Source organism: Gymnogyps californianus, chromosome 14 (assembly GCF_018139145.2).
Source record: "Gymnogyps californianus isolate 813 chromosome 14, ASM1813914v2, whole genome shotgun sequence".
Taxonomy (NCBI): Eukaryota; Metazoa; Chordata; class Aves; order Accipitriformes; family Cathartidae; genus Gymnogyps; species Gymnogyps californianus.
In genome coordinates this window covers 13,681,098-13,694,920 of record NC_059484.1, presented here as the reverse complement: position 1 = coordinate 13,694,920, position 13,823 = coordinate 13,681,098, and the positions used below count along the sequence as shown (strand labels likewise).

The window sequence follows — 13,823 nt, the reverse complement described above, 5'->3', positions numbered from 1 at the left end:
AGTGGTCGGGCGTGCGTACTCCTGTGAACGCTGATCCGTCCCGCAGCTCACGAGGGCTGTGCGGTGCTGGCACCCGGCCACCGGCACGGCCGGAGGGAGCCCCGGCTGCTTTTGGAAAGGCTGGGGGAGGCCGTCAGGCCTGCAGGCAGAGCGGGGGGAGTGCTCCCCATCTCGCCCCTATTCTTGGGAGGTCCCGGCTGCTACAGCCGGGGCTCCTTGCCGAGGTCCTGTGTGTCAGCCCGTCTTTGGGATGCAGGCGGTTGCAATGGGTACAGAGCTCTGGCATGGGGTCAGGAGTGGAGGTGGAAGGTGTGTTTCGGAGGAGCCTTTGTTGCTTTGCCATGCTCATTGGGGGGGGGGGAAGTAATAATCCTGCTGCTCCATTTGCCTGTCTGTCCCTCTCCCTGCTGCCCCCCTCGCACCCCCGATGGCGGCTTGTCACTGTAGCCCTTGGGGTCCCTTGAGTTTCAGCAACTGCTTGTCTTGCTTGGGACTGGTCGACTGTACTGTAACAAAATGATGCATTAACCTCAGTATCCTGCCACGTGTCGGTACACGTTCAGCATGGCAGTGCAGAGGGGGCCTTCTAGCTGTTAATGCCTTTCCAGTTATTTTATCAAAAGGAAAAAAAAAAAAAGGAAAACTGTAAATGTAGCAAGCTGTGTTTGCAATGCTTATTTTCTCCTGTCTCCTCTGAGACTGGTTATGTCACTTTGTCACTGTTTTGAAATGGATGCTAGGCTCTTTTTAAGAGAGGGTTGCTACACTTGATGTTAAATGCCTCACTGACTCTTTTTTTTTTTTTTTTTTTTTTTAAGTTTCCAATACAGGTAATAGATGAATGACTTTTTTTTTTTTTTTTTTTTTGAGAAGAAAATGTTCATCTCGGTGGTGTGGAGCGGGTGGCTGGAGGGCAGTGTTTCAATGAGTAGTTTACAGTTTCACTTTCTGCAGACACTTGAACATAGGACCGATGTATCTGTGACAAGCACATCCCTTGGTGGGAAGCTCCAGAGGAGCGGGGAGCGCCCCGGGTGCCAGCCAGCCCCCTGCGGCGTGCGGAGCGTGCTCGGGGCAACCCCAGAGTCCCCGCGCTGTCCCCCTGCGGATCGCTCTCCCCGTGTCGGCCCCGCACGAGGGCTGGCTCGTGCCGGTGGTGCCCCTCGTGGGAGGGGGTGCTTGGCACCACTTGGTCCCTTGAGCCTCCCCGGTGCAGCCCCACTCCCCCTCCTCTCCCAGCCTGTCCCGGTCCCGTTGGGGTTGGAAACCTTTGGATCTGTGGCTCAGAAACCCCCGCTGAGCTGCACCCCGGCGCGGGTGGCCCTCTGCTCGCTCGCCTGGAGCAAAAGGGGTGATGGTTCGATGTGCTGGCCCTTCTCAAACCCTGTGTGTCCCAACCTCAGCCTTCTGTTTCCCAAAACTAGAAAGTGTGTGCAACCTTCTTCAGCTGCATTTATCGTAGAGACAAACTTAAAATGACTCATCACAGACCATGTATCACTTGGGAGGAAAATCTTGTTAATATGGCCCGCTGTACATGATCCATCTTCTGTCGATAGTACATAATCTTTGACCCATGTGCTAGGATCATCATCACATATAAAAGGAAAAGAGAAAAATGTAAAATACTTGAATGAGAGCTTGTATTATAACATTAATATTATTCAGAGTATCTGCTTTCTAGGCTGATGTGATTCATTATTCTAGTAATGCTTTAGTCCTTTGTAATTTGTGGTAATTATGCTTTTTCCTTTTTAATACAAAAAAAAATGTATAAAAATAAAAACTTCAAAAGACAATGCAGCCTGGGTTTTCTGTTCTGCTGACTTGCCCTCCCCAGGGGGCCGTGGGCGGATGATCGGGCTGGGTTCATCCCTGTGTGGTTGTAGGGACTGGAGGAGGGCGGAGGAAGAGAGTTGGCTTCCATGGGTAGAGCTGGGCTCACAGCAGTAAGCGCAGTGCAGGTCAGCCCTGCGTGTCCTCTCCTCGGAGGGCTTGCTTAGGACATGGGTCTAGCAATGGTGAGAGGCAGGTGTCATTTTTGTCCCAGGCCCCCAGACAGGATTGAGACTTAAAAAGATCCTGGAGAAAATTTGCAGCAAGTCTTGACGCCGGTGGCGTAGGTACTTATGGATGTGCATAAAGGTACGGGTGCTTTTTGTTGGGTCCTTTCTTACAGGGTTTCACTGGTCTCCACACAGCTCAGGACAGCAGCGACACTTCTTTCCTCGGAAAGTCCCTTTCCGTAGTTTATCATGGTACAGAGCTGCTTGTTTTGGTTTGTGCCTCCTTTTGGCGTGTGGGGAGCGAGATCAGGCTCAGCAGGAGGAGGTGATGTACCAGGGCTTCTGCCACGTAGCACGTCAGCTCCCACCTCTCCTTTCCTGCCCTACGAGAGGGGAAATTTGCTTTATGTTTGCAGACGTTAGTTTGTGGAGCAGAGATGAGGACGTGACAGCCCTTAATTCAGACCTGTACTGACCTCTCGCATGAAGAAAAACTGCTTGGGGGAGGTCAGGCCTCTGTTACGTGTGCAGGGGAGAGTGTTTCTAAGTCTGTGGCCCCACTGACTTTCCATGGGGTTGCATCCCGTATCCCAGGGGTTCTAAGTCTCAGAAAAACAGTGGTTTTAATCCTATCACATGTAGTTATAGTGATCTTGCTGGCATTTCTATAGAATGCTGCTGAAAGAGGCCAAAGCATGGCAGGTAAAAACTGAAGTGTTAAAACCTTAATAATGAGAACTCCCCAGGAACTCCCCAAAGCCATGTGGCCCAGAACACATCTGGCTGATGCACAGGCAGCTAGAACCAAGGAACAGTGCAAGTAATTAAGGGAAAAACCCTCTAAACTTTGTTTAAAAATAGCTTTCTAGAGCAGGGGGGTTTTGTGCATTAGGTAGAAAATAACAGCAAAAGTGCAGTCATCTCAAGTAGCATGTTTAAGTTCAGCTTCAGGTTTTGTTACGTGTGAACAATAACTTGTTTCCCAATTAAAATACTATTTGGCATAAATCATTGTCTCTTGCTCTGCTAGTCACTGGGCTCTCCAAGAACCGCAGGCTGCTGGGTTCACTGCCCTCTTGGGTGCCTCGGGGATGCTTTCTGAGAGTGGTGTGAGGCTGAGGAGGACCCTGTGTCTCTCGTAGGCTTTGGTTTGTCTGAACACCGTATCTGTTTCATGCAGATAATCCAGCACTCCCAGGACTCCGTAGCACTGGTTGAACCTGGAAACCAAACAGAGAATAAACATCACTGGAAGTTACTGAGGTTACCTCGCCCTTCCTATTTCCATCTCCTTTCAAAGCCCTGATAAGCCAGCCACGCGATTTCTGCCACTGCACCAGTCTGCCTCGCAGCTCTAATGAAGCCTGGGTGAAACTTCTCCTGCAACTTCCCTCTCTGGTGCCATCGTTACCCAGAAATGGTGGCCCTGAACAACAGCCATGTCTCTCCCGGGCAGCTCAGAGCTGCGAGAGCAGCTGGACAGCCATGTTGCCGTGTCTGTGTGCTCCCCAGGCCCAGCTGCCCCAGGACGCGGAGCTCCCGTGCTTCCAGCGCTGCAGATGCCGGCACAGCCGTTCCACCCAGAGAGCGTCTCGGCTCTGCAGGGATCCATGTCCTGGCATGAGCCGAGCTTCGGAGGAAATGACTGATAACGAGAACTGGCACCATGGTTTGGGTGTTGCCCAGCATTTGGGTGGCGACAGAACTGGCACATTGGCTGTTTCTGCAGGAGAGGCAAACTGTTCGAGGGAGTATGTCTATGAATTTAGTGCGCTTCTGGGAGGCAGGAAAGCTGCTTCCACTACTGTGGTGTGTATCCCTGAACAACCTGCTGAAACTCTGCTCTCTCCAGTGCAGGAGGAGGCTGGGCATCTCTGCCAGGAAGGGTTAATTGTGATTGTTTGGGCAAGGTGTTATCCGATCCATGTTACTAATCCCAGTGTATGGGAGAAAGACAGGGAGGCTCCCTACAAATTATTTCAGCTGTGCAATTTGCCCTTGCTCTGTCTTTATTCTAGATCACATGCAGTGTCTTCTAAACTTCTGAGAAGAGCCTTGCGGAGAACCGTCTCTGACCCTGTGCTTGTGCTCGGGAAAGTCCAGGTGATACCTGCTGCTTCAGACACTACGTGCTTTCCTCCCGTGTAATCTTAGGAAACTTGAAATGCCCAGCCTCAGCTGCGGTGTTTGTGCGTTGGAGAAAGTTTCCAAGTCAGCTGAGGGAGGAGGGCAGATGTCAGTGAGGTGTCTGGCAGCTGCGTGGGCAGTGGGCTGGAGTCCTCTGAAATCCTCATCTCTGTTTAACTGCTTTAAAAACCGACAGCGTTCAGCCTGCTATCGGGCGAACTGGATAGGCTTCTCTGCTTGTATGTGAGCTATGCAAACCCACTTGACCCTCACAAAGGAGCTTTGCCCGTCAGCGGTGCCAGGGCGCAGGCAGGAGGGGAAGGGGAAGCTGAGCAGTGCCCAGACGTACTTGAGGTGGTGGAAGTCGTGGAACTCCGGCGACGGTAGGAAGGGCAGGTGGTAGCCGCAGTGCGAAATGCTTGTTGTTACGAGAGCAAGGGAGAACCACGCTGCGATTGAAACAATATGAGACCCCATGATCATCGGGCCAGTCATGACAGGCAGTGTGTTGGAGAGCTAGAAATGAGAAGCAAACTGTACCTCATTAATGGGTCCTCAACAAGCAGACTCTCCTCTAGGAGCTGAATTGTTTCACCTGAGTGACACATCCCATTAGTTTTGTGCAAACAGCATAGAGGGAAGATCCCTCTGCAAACACCTTACTGAAATTACAGAATCATCAAAGAAATAATTTACTCTGAGCTAACTGAGTTCTACTCACTGCAAAACGTAGTCGCAGCCCAAGCTCCCTAAGCTTGTAGTAGAAGTTAGATGTGAGATCAACATGCTGCCCCCGGGGGTGTGAGGGCAGCATGATTCCAGTAAATCACCCCGGAGTCAGAGGTCCGAATTTCAGCTTCACCTTGGAATAATGCTGAAGCTGCTCTTGGGAAACCTAGCTGTAAAAGGGCATGGCCTGGGGACATGCGCGGTCAAGGCAGCGACGTGATGATCACGGCTGCATCACTTCATTGTGTCCTACCAGTGGCACAAATGGCTGTTGCTGCCCAGACCAAGCTTATTGCACCAGACAGGCTTAGCTGGACTCTTGAATATAAAAAGTCATTCTGCTGCCCAAAGACTGTCAGTTAGGGAGACTCACAGAGCTGGTGCTGCAGCCCAGGACTATTGTTAATGGGAGATAGTACTTATAAGTGGAATCTTCCGAAGGTGGGATGTGTTTTCATGAGAAGTCTCAGCTGGAGCAGCGCTGGGAGACACTCCTGCAAACAGCGATCCCAGCCACCAGCATGAAAATCATGACAGAATTCTGAGTCCATGCAGTAACCCAGACTGTCTAAGTGTCACATCTTGTGCTGAAAGCACCATCTGTGCTCCCAGCCCTCTCTGTGCTCAGGGAAGCACCATTCAGTTCCTTATCTGTTGGAGGCCCCTGGATCTGTGCTCTTAAAGCTAGTGGAGTCCAGTATAAACAGGTACTGCAACCCTTCTACAGCCAAGCTTCTTGGCAAAGCAGCTTAGCTTCCTCTTCCTAAGAAAGAAGAGTCTAAGGGCGCATTTGCTTTTCTTCTCTTACCACTCCTCCTCATCCCATGGAAATCACACTCCGCGCAGAAACTGGAGGGTGACCGTGGGAGAATCCACTTACTATGTGTTCTACTGGGTGAGCGTAAATGGAGACCACACCGATGGGGGCTGTCCATTCGTGGTGCTTCTTGTGAATGTGCTTATACAGGAGCGGGAGGTGAACAAGCCTAAGTAGAGAAAACAGAGAAAGGCAGGTTTTGAGCTGCGCAAGAAAGGAACATAGAGTAACATAACACAAAATTTCTGCTGGGGATTTGCTCATGTCTCCTCTTTAACATAAAGATTTGAGAGCCGCTGGGAGTAAGAGTGTAGGATTCCTGGCTTCCCTCTCTCTCTCTCTCTCTCTTTAATACTGAGCCCTCGCTCAATTGATGTGTCCACTGGCTGCTGTTAAACTTAAGTCCAGACAAATCCCATAAATCAAAGTCCCTGAATGACTCATTTACTCAAACCTGGGAGTACTACTTAGGGGAAGACTTGCTTTATATTTTCACTGTTTTGACTTTTTCTACTGGCAACTATTAGAGTCAGAATTTTAGGTTCCATGGGTCCTTCATAAGAAATGGCTTTTTATGGTTTTTGTGTGCATTTGTCCAAAAGGGAAACCTACATATTTCTGAGAATGCTGCACTTGCTTCTGCACGGTCTTTTGCAGGCTTTTTTCTTCCTTGCTTTAGTTTTTTCCTCTAATGTTGGTGTCAGTGCTTAGAAAGCCTGTGGTGTCAGGAGCCAGGCCCTGTTTCATAGGTGCCTGTCGTGGTTTAACCCCAGCCGGCAGCTAAGCACCACGCAGCCGCTCGCTCACTCCCCCCCACCCCTGGGATGGGGGAGAGAATCGGAAAAAAAACCTCGAGGGCTGAGATAAAGACAGTTTAATAGGACAGAAAGGAATGAAAAACAATGATAATGATAATAATATGACAATAATAATACTAAAAGAATTAAACTATACAAAGCAAGTGGTGCACAATGCAATTGCTCACCACTCGTTGACCGATGCCCAGTTAGTTCCCGAGCCGCGATCCGCCCCTCCCAGCCAGCTCCCCCAGTTTATATACTGGGCATGATGTCATATGGTATGGAATATGCCTTTGGCCAGTTTGGGTCAGCTGTCCTGGCTGTGTCCCCTCCCAACTTCTTGTACCCCTCCAGCCTTCTTGCTGGCTGGGCATGAGAAGCTGAAAAATCCTTGACTTAGTATAAACACTACTTAGCAACAACTAAAAACATCAGTGTGTTATCAACATTATTTTCCTACTAAATCCAAACCATAACACTATACCAGCTACTAGGAAGAAAATTAACTCTGTGCTAGCCGAAACCAGGACAGTGCCATACAAGCGCACAGGAGATCAGTCACTGACCTCTTCTTGAGCTTTTTTCTTTCAGGACAGTCAGTCTTGTTCTTCTCTTTTCAAAGAATGCTGGGTCACAGCTTTTGTGTAAAGCTACCTGTTTTGTTTCTTCCTTAGCTTCTAAGCTGCTCCACCTTTGTAATTTTACCCACTTTTGCTTACTGTAGTTACTGGCGGCACCAAAGCCTCATGTTGTAAGGGTGGATTTCAGCACTTGTAAATCTTCCCATATACATACCAGATTGGTGGAAGAGGGGGGACTAGGACTATTGCTGTTGCAGGAGATGGGTATAAGCTTAAAGGCATGGAGGAAAACCGGAGTCCTGTTCCTGTGCTCAGCTCACCTGTGTGTATAATAGAAGAGAATTTCCTCTATTAAGGTAAAGATGCTTAGCTCCACAAGAAACCAGTGGAAGGTGGGTAATTCCTTGCTGAAGGTGTTGCCCCACCATTTCATGACGTAGAACATGGGCACAAGCATGGGCAAGGAGATAAAGAACTGATTACACAGCGCTGTGTAGATGGCTTGGCGCAATTTCTTTGTGTCCACCTGCAAAAGAGAATTCAGGACTTGAGACTAAGTCAGAAGCAACGCAGCTTTGAGTTGGAAGGATAAAGAGCTTTAAGATTTGTAGGCAGCTTTCGTAATAGTTTTGGGATCAACTTTTTAACAAGCAGTCAATCCAGATCTGATCAGTAGCCTAATTACAAGAAATGCCTTCCTCTCTGCTGTGGATATACAAGACTCAGCTTGATTCACCTTGAATCCTATCTGGTTCCAGGAGAAAAGCGTAACAGGTTCTTCTCCCCGCTCCTAGCCTAAGAGACTGCAGGAAGTGTTTAGCCAGCAGAAGAGGCAGAGTGAGAAATACTCACAGGATCGTTCTTGCCCGGCTGAATGCGATAGCGAGTAATGAAGGTTGGCTTTCCTGTTACGTCAGCCACCATAAGGATTCCATTGAAGCACCAGAAAGCAAGGCCAGGCACCAATGCAGCGCCTGTGGCGTGAGGAAAGGGCAGAGGTGTGTGAATAAATTGAGAGCTATGGCTAAATGGGAAACAAAACACAGTGGCATAGCATGCGGAGGACCTTGCTGGGACCCAGATGTGCCAGGAGCGTATCCCCTGCCCTGAGATGCTTTAAAATGGAATATGGGTAAGTTCTGACATCCAGGTAAGACCTCGGGAATGGGGAGGGGGTTAGAGTAGACAAATGTCTCATAGGTTGAAACTCGCCACAACTGAGGCTAAGAAAGGGCTTTTCTGGGAGGCTGGGGGATCTCTGTCATGGGTGGTTTTTAAATACAAGTTGGATAAGGTTGAGTTGATCCCTGGGACCTGGCAAGGTCCCTACCAGGCCTGTTCACCAGCTGTTAATTACAGACAGAGAAGAGTTTTATCGGTGCTACAGCAAGAGTAAAATTCACTAATTTTACTTTAATTTTCAGTAATTAGTTCTACTGAGTCATTCAGTTCTCACAGGAGGAAAGTGTCTTCACAGGGAAGCCATTTCAGAGCAGCAGCAAAAAGATCAAATTTTTAATCTGTATAGGGGCTCTAATGGTGAACCAGTCCCAAGGCAGCACAGTTGCACTACATCAGCTGTGGCTGGCTTTGAAGCCTACATGTGCTTCTTCAGTGGGACCACTAGTGAGTTTGGGAAGGCATGTACGTGTCCCCCTTTTAGACGTAATACATGGGTCGTTCCTCCTACAGCAGAGAGTTGTTAAAACTCACCAAGGAGGAAGATTGTCCACTCCTTTCCCTCAAACAGGTAGTAGAACTTTAGCCATGTTGTTTGCCAGAAATGGCCTAAATTGTCCCAGATATTCTGCACGTACCTGTGGGAATAAGTGTTCTTGGTTGCCCATCTTTTCATCATCGCTTTTTCCCCTCTCCACAGAAAAGTTTCTCCTCAAGCCCCTTTGTTCGAACAATCTTACCAAGAAACAGAGTTCACTAAGGCAGTGAATATGAGCAGGCCTGTACCAAGGACGTAGGCAGTGATCTTCATGGCATCCCACAGCTTCTCTTCCTGTGAGCAAGCAACAAGAGTAAGCATGTGCTGCTGTGTCCTACACTAGCATCGTTTGTATTTGAAACGCAGGAGGCAAAGGCAGTCCTCAGATGGCCCGTTTTGTTTCACAAACTCTCTAAAGAACATAACAACAAAGCTGTTATGGGATATTGTGTGTAATTGAGGGGGAGGGTACACACACATCCACCTGTCATGCTTACAGAGACCTGAAGTGTCACTGACATGGAATTTCTCTGGAATAACCAAAGGGAGAGAAAGGACCACTGATTTTTCCCTCTTTGTTTTTTATTTGGCATGCTTCTCGGGACCTGGAGGACTATAATATAAGGGGCTTCTCAATAACTCAGAGCAGTAGGAAAGGAAGACCTGGGGCTAAGGAACGGTGCTCCATCTCAGCACCTCCCTCACTCAGTATTTTCTCCCGCCCAGTATGCAGTATGCTTTCTCCCCGCAGTAGTGAAGAACTGTTGTGCTCAGATGATCTGATTAACAGCTCCAGTTAATCCAGAACTACTCCTCTCAACTTTCCTCTTTGCTTTGAAGACTGACTCTGAAGTCAAGCTCACGCGCCCAGAAGCTTGCCTTTTTTTCCCCAAGTATAACAGAGGTTTAATACAGGATATTACCTTTCCTTGCATAATTCACTTTGCTGTGCCTTTAGGCCATCACAGGTACAACTCAGCTCTAGTACTGAGAGTACAACTTGGCTAGTAGGTACCACGTGCCATCTGTATAGAACAGCTGCACAGTAACAAGGAGCTAAAATACTCAGCTTCTTAAAAGGATAAAGTTCTCTAAACCCCTGCTCTCTGTCACAGAAATGTTATCTACTGACAAAATATTCCTGTGTACAGCGTAAGGGCAGCTGTGATGTTAGTAGCACTCTTTTATCACAGTAAGGATTTTAACTATACAAAGCAACTGCAAGAGAGTCAGAAAATTACCAGTGAGACCTTTTGATTCCAGGAATAAGTATATTCAAAAAGCAGTATTCAATATATTTGAGCATTTAAATATTCAAAACCAAGTTGTTTAGCAAATATATGACAAATGTATAATTAACTGTCTGTCTTTTAGAGTAGCCCAAGTTGGAATGGGTTCTGGAGCTCAGCAATCTTAGTTTGGGTTTTCTTGGGTGAATATGCATTATATTTATCTGCAAGATAAATGTTTTTAAAAAAATCAATGCAATTCTAAAATAATATAGTGTAACAACCAGCTAGTGTCTTGTTCATTACTCTGTCCTTCCTGTTTTTTAACTGTGTTGTTGTGCTGCACAGACTGGAATAAAAATAGCATGATTCATAGTTGCTGTCCTGCTTGTCTCCTGTCAGAGAGGACAAACAAGAGAGACAGCTCACTAGTAAATGTTGAATGCAGGTGTGTTTAGGGTAGTGCAATATAGAGGAATCCTTTCTACACGGTTTTCAGTGCTAAGAGCTTCTTTAAGATTCTGTAACAGCTACAGAACATTGAACATCGCCCAGGACTTGTCAGCAATATTTATCTGTCCCAGGACAGAACTTTGCTCATTAGCACTGAAACTTTCCTCATTAAAACAAACAACTGTTTCTTCCTATCATCTCTCTCTCTCCCCCCCACCCCCCCAAGTTAGCAGCTGGGGAGGAAGTAATTTAAAGGACTCTTGCCCTACAGCTTGATGTTTGTAAACCCTATAGGTTTATATTAGAAGCAATGCAATTAGTTGTCAGCATTATCACTGGGTGCACTGAACTACAAATGCAAGGCTGGCGAAAGCCATCTATTCCAGCTTCAGATAGTGCATGCTGGATTCTGGGCTGGAGATTCGCTCTCTTAGCAGTTTCACACTTCCAATTGCATCCGTGTTATGCCTCACGTATGCTGACATGAGATAAGAGTTTCTTAATCTTGAGACCCTGTAACACCGTCTACATATTCTTTAGAAAAAAGGTTACAAAAGCTATAAAAAGCTTAGAGCTTTTTAACAGAATTGTATCCTAAAAATCCTTGTTTCTCCTGGGATGAAGAAAGAACATAGCAAAGAAACCCTGATGTCTTACAAGTGTCAGAATTTTTAGTTAGACCAAATGGTATTTCAGATTCTTTAGCATCTTCCAGCTGAAGAACTCAGAGTTTCAAAAACTAGTAACTCCTAATACTCATCATTGTGTATGTGCTGCTTTGAGATAGGACAGAGAGTAGCTAAAGCTCAGCACTCAAACTATTTTAAAATCCCTTTGGCTAGAAACTGTCCTGTTTTGAGGCTGTGTTTTTATTGCATGTGATGAAGTGATTACGTGAATGAATCCCACGCAGCATAAGTACATGAGCTGTAGAAGCAGAGACATTTACATAGGAAAAAAAAAAATCTTGTTCATCAAGTCCAAGTGCTAACACCCTGTTTCTCTTCATGCCAACTGCTCCAGCACAGTAGTTTCCAAACTCTGATCCATGGATCGCTTGAGATCTTGCCCTTAAAGGGCTTGTACAAGTTGGCAAATTCCTGAAGTGCAGAACAGGGTTGCTGCCTGTGAGATAAAGAGACTGGGGCACATCAGCTGGGAAACGTATTGTTTAGCAGGACCACTTTGAGGACTGGGCCCAGCCAGGTGGCACAGCTTCTGGCTGCAGTTGAGTGTTGTGGTCTCTTGCCACGCAAGCAAAGATAACAGGCCCTTCACCACTTGGTGCTGTAGCTGCAGTCCACTGGAAGGGACAAATGCTGGGAAAATGTTGCTGTAGTGATAAGAGATGAGCTCCTAGTTGTGCTAAAGTGATCAGAGCGTGGATGTGTCTGTCACTTCTCTTAGAAGATGATTCAACACATCCAGCCTTCCAAAGCACCTGCATAACGCTTCCTTCAAAAGGTGACCTTGAGCCTTTACCTGCTTCTGCTGCTCAGCCATGGTGGAATATCCAGAGTCTCTTTTCATCTGAAATAAGAGGTGATCTAAGTAAGTGAACTTTGTACAGCTGCAGAGTGGAAGAATACACTGCTGACAACAGCAAATCCCCTCAACTTTGAGTTCAGTTGCAAAACTGTAAAATATTTACTCTCCGTACTCTGTCCTGTCCTGCTCCCTCCTTCAGGTTGGCCATGGAGCAAAGCTGAGCTCTTGAGAAGAAAAATCCCCTTATTTCCTGGTGAGTTAGTATTGTCCCAGAAGACTAGCAGGGATGCAAGGGTAACAAAGAAAAATGGGAGAACAGCCAAAACCAAAGCTTTTGATCGTGGCACTGGTGTGTTGTGGCACAGCTGCCTCCCTTGATCTGGCCCAGGAATACATCGCACTCAGTGGGAACTCCAGCCCTTCACGGACTGCAAGGAAATGATGATATGGGACGTGCTCTTCCGTAACGATGACATGCTATTAAACTAACAAGGATGACAACAAAAATCCAACGACAACAAAGTGAGTTTGTGCCACGAAGAATTAACGCAGTAGAGCCCCTCACAGCGTGCACTCACGTGGCAGAGGAACTCTAAGTTACAGCTTAAGAACGTGGTAAGTGAGAAAATCATCTTTGCTTCAAGCCCCACTATGGTCAATTTGAGGGTTTGCAGTCCTAAATGGACTGGTGGCCATGTTGTAATAAATCTCCCTGCATTTGGCTCTGGCTTGTCCATTTGTTGCTGGTTTTGGTTAAAAAAAAACAAAAAAAAATCAAACCCAAAGTTTAAGTAGCTGCTGAGGCTTCACTGCTGTCCACAGCCATGGAAAGATCTCTGTATTTCAGGACGTGCTGTGGCTGTCCTAGGGATTATTGTGTAGCTGTTTTTATATTGCTGCACTCTTACCTTTAAGAACACATGAATTCTAATAAATATGAATTCTTCATATTAAGGCCAGACTACTGAGGATTGCAGAATTTAATCCATTTTGCTTTTCATACTCAGAATAATATTCAAGCACAGGCAAACCGTGTTACCTCAGGTAACAAAGGAAAGTACAAAGGAGGTAGAAAGGCACCTGTCTAACGTACAAAGAAAAACAGTTGGAAAATTTTTCATTAGAAAGGTGATATTCTATTACCTTTATGATGGTAGCAAGCCTCTTGGGAGTACTCCTCTTGCAGCGTTTCAGAAAGGAGGAATACACTGCCAAAAAGAGGTCCCCGTATTAGCCAGGGGGTTATACTTTAGCTTTGAAATGATAGATTTCTGGGTACATTCTTACAAATGCAACTCAGTTTATTTACGGGTGTTTCCAGCTCTGTTTCCCTGCGTTACATGTTAGTATGCAAGTCAAGGGGCACAAGAGAGAAAAACTGGACACTTTCTTCCTGCTTGGGTTCCTGCTTACTCATGGACAGAAAAGGACAAGGCCAGTCCACCAAATCACATACTTTAGTAGAAGAAACTGATGTTAAATGGTTCTGAGAAGAAAAAAAAAAAAAAAAACAGCCAAAAAGTGATTTGAAACTTGAAACCATGAGCCTGAACTCCCAACCCCCTATTTCAACACTAGGGTTGTATGTACTCCTATGGGACATGCTAACTTTTGGTAGCAGCCTTAAAAAAAATAAACCAGTTAACTTTGTCTCCCTTGGCCAAAAAAAGTAGTGTGAGAGGTGCCCTAAGGTGCTATTGCTTAAAAATGAGAATGTGTAACGGAAGTCACAGTGTCCTAAGACTTCTCGTCTTTCCCCAGATCTAGAGCTCCTCGCTGTTAGACTTTGTGAGCTACTAGAGCCAGTCTATGAGATCTTCTGTATGTTTTTTTTCTCCGATATATCAAATTTGCCAACCACAACCTTACTGAAAAA

The 13,823-nt window shown here is 46.5% G+C and overlaps 1 protein-coding gene across 1 annotated transcript; it reads right to left on the bottom strand.

Annotated features, from left to right (window-relative positions):
• Positions 1–2,964: 2,964 nt before the first annotated feature.
• Positions 2,965–13,146, bottom strand: FAXDC2 (fatty acid hydroxylase domain containing 2). The gene is made up of 9 exons (XM_050905520.1): positions 13,091–13,146; positions 11,942–11,989; positions 8,980–9,071; positions 8,774–8,877; positions 7,913–8,034; positions 7,381–7,586; positions 5,743–5,848; positions 4,483–4,649; positions 2,965–3,226 (listed from the first exon to the last, which is right to left on the bottom strand). The coding sequence occupies exons 2-9, from the start codon at positions 11,987–11,989 to the stop codon at positions 3,037–3,039; spliced, it is 1,035 nt and encodes a 344-aa protein (XP_050761477.1). The 5' UTR covers positions 13,091–13,146; the 3' UTR covers positions 2,965–3,036.
• Positions 13,147–13,823: the final 677 nt, after the last annotated feature.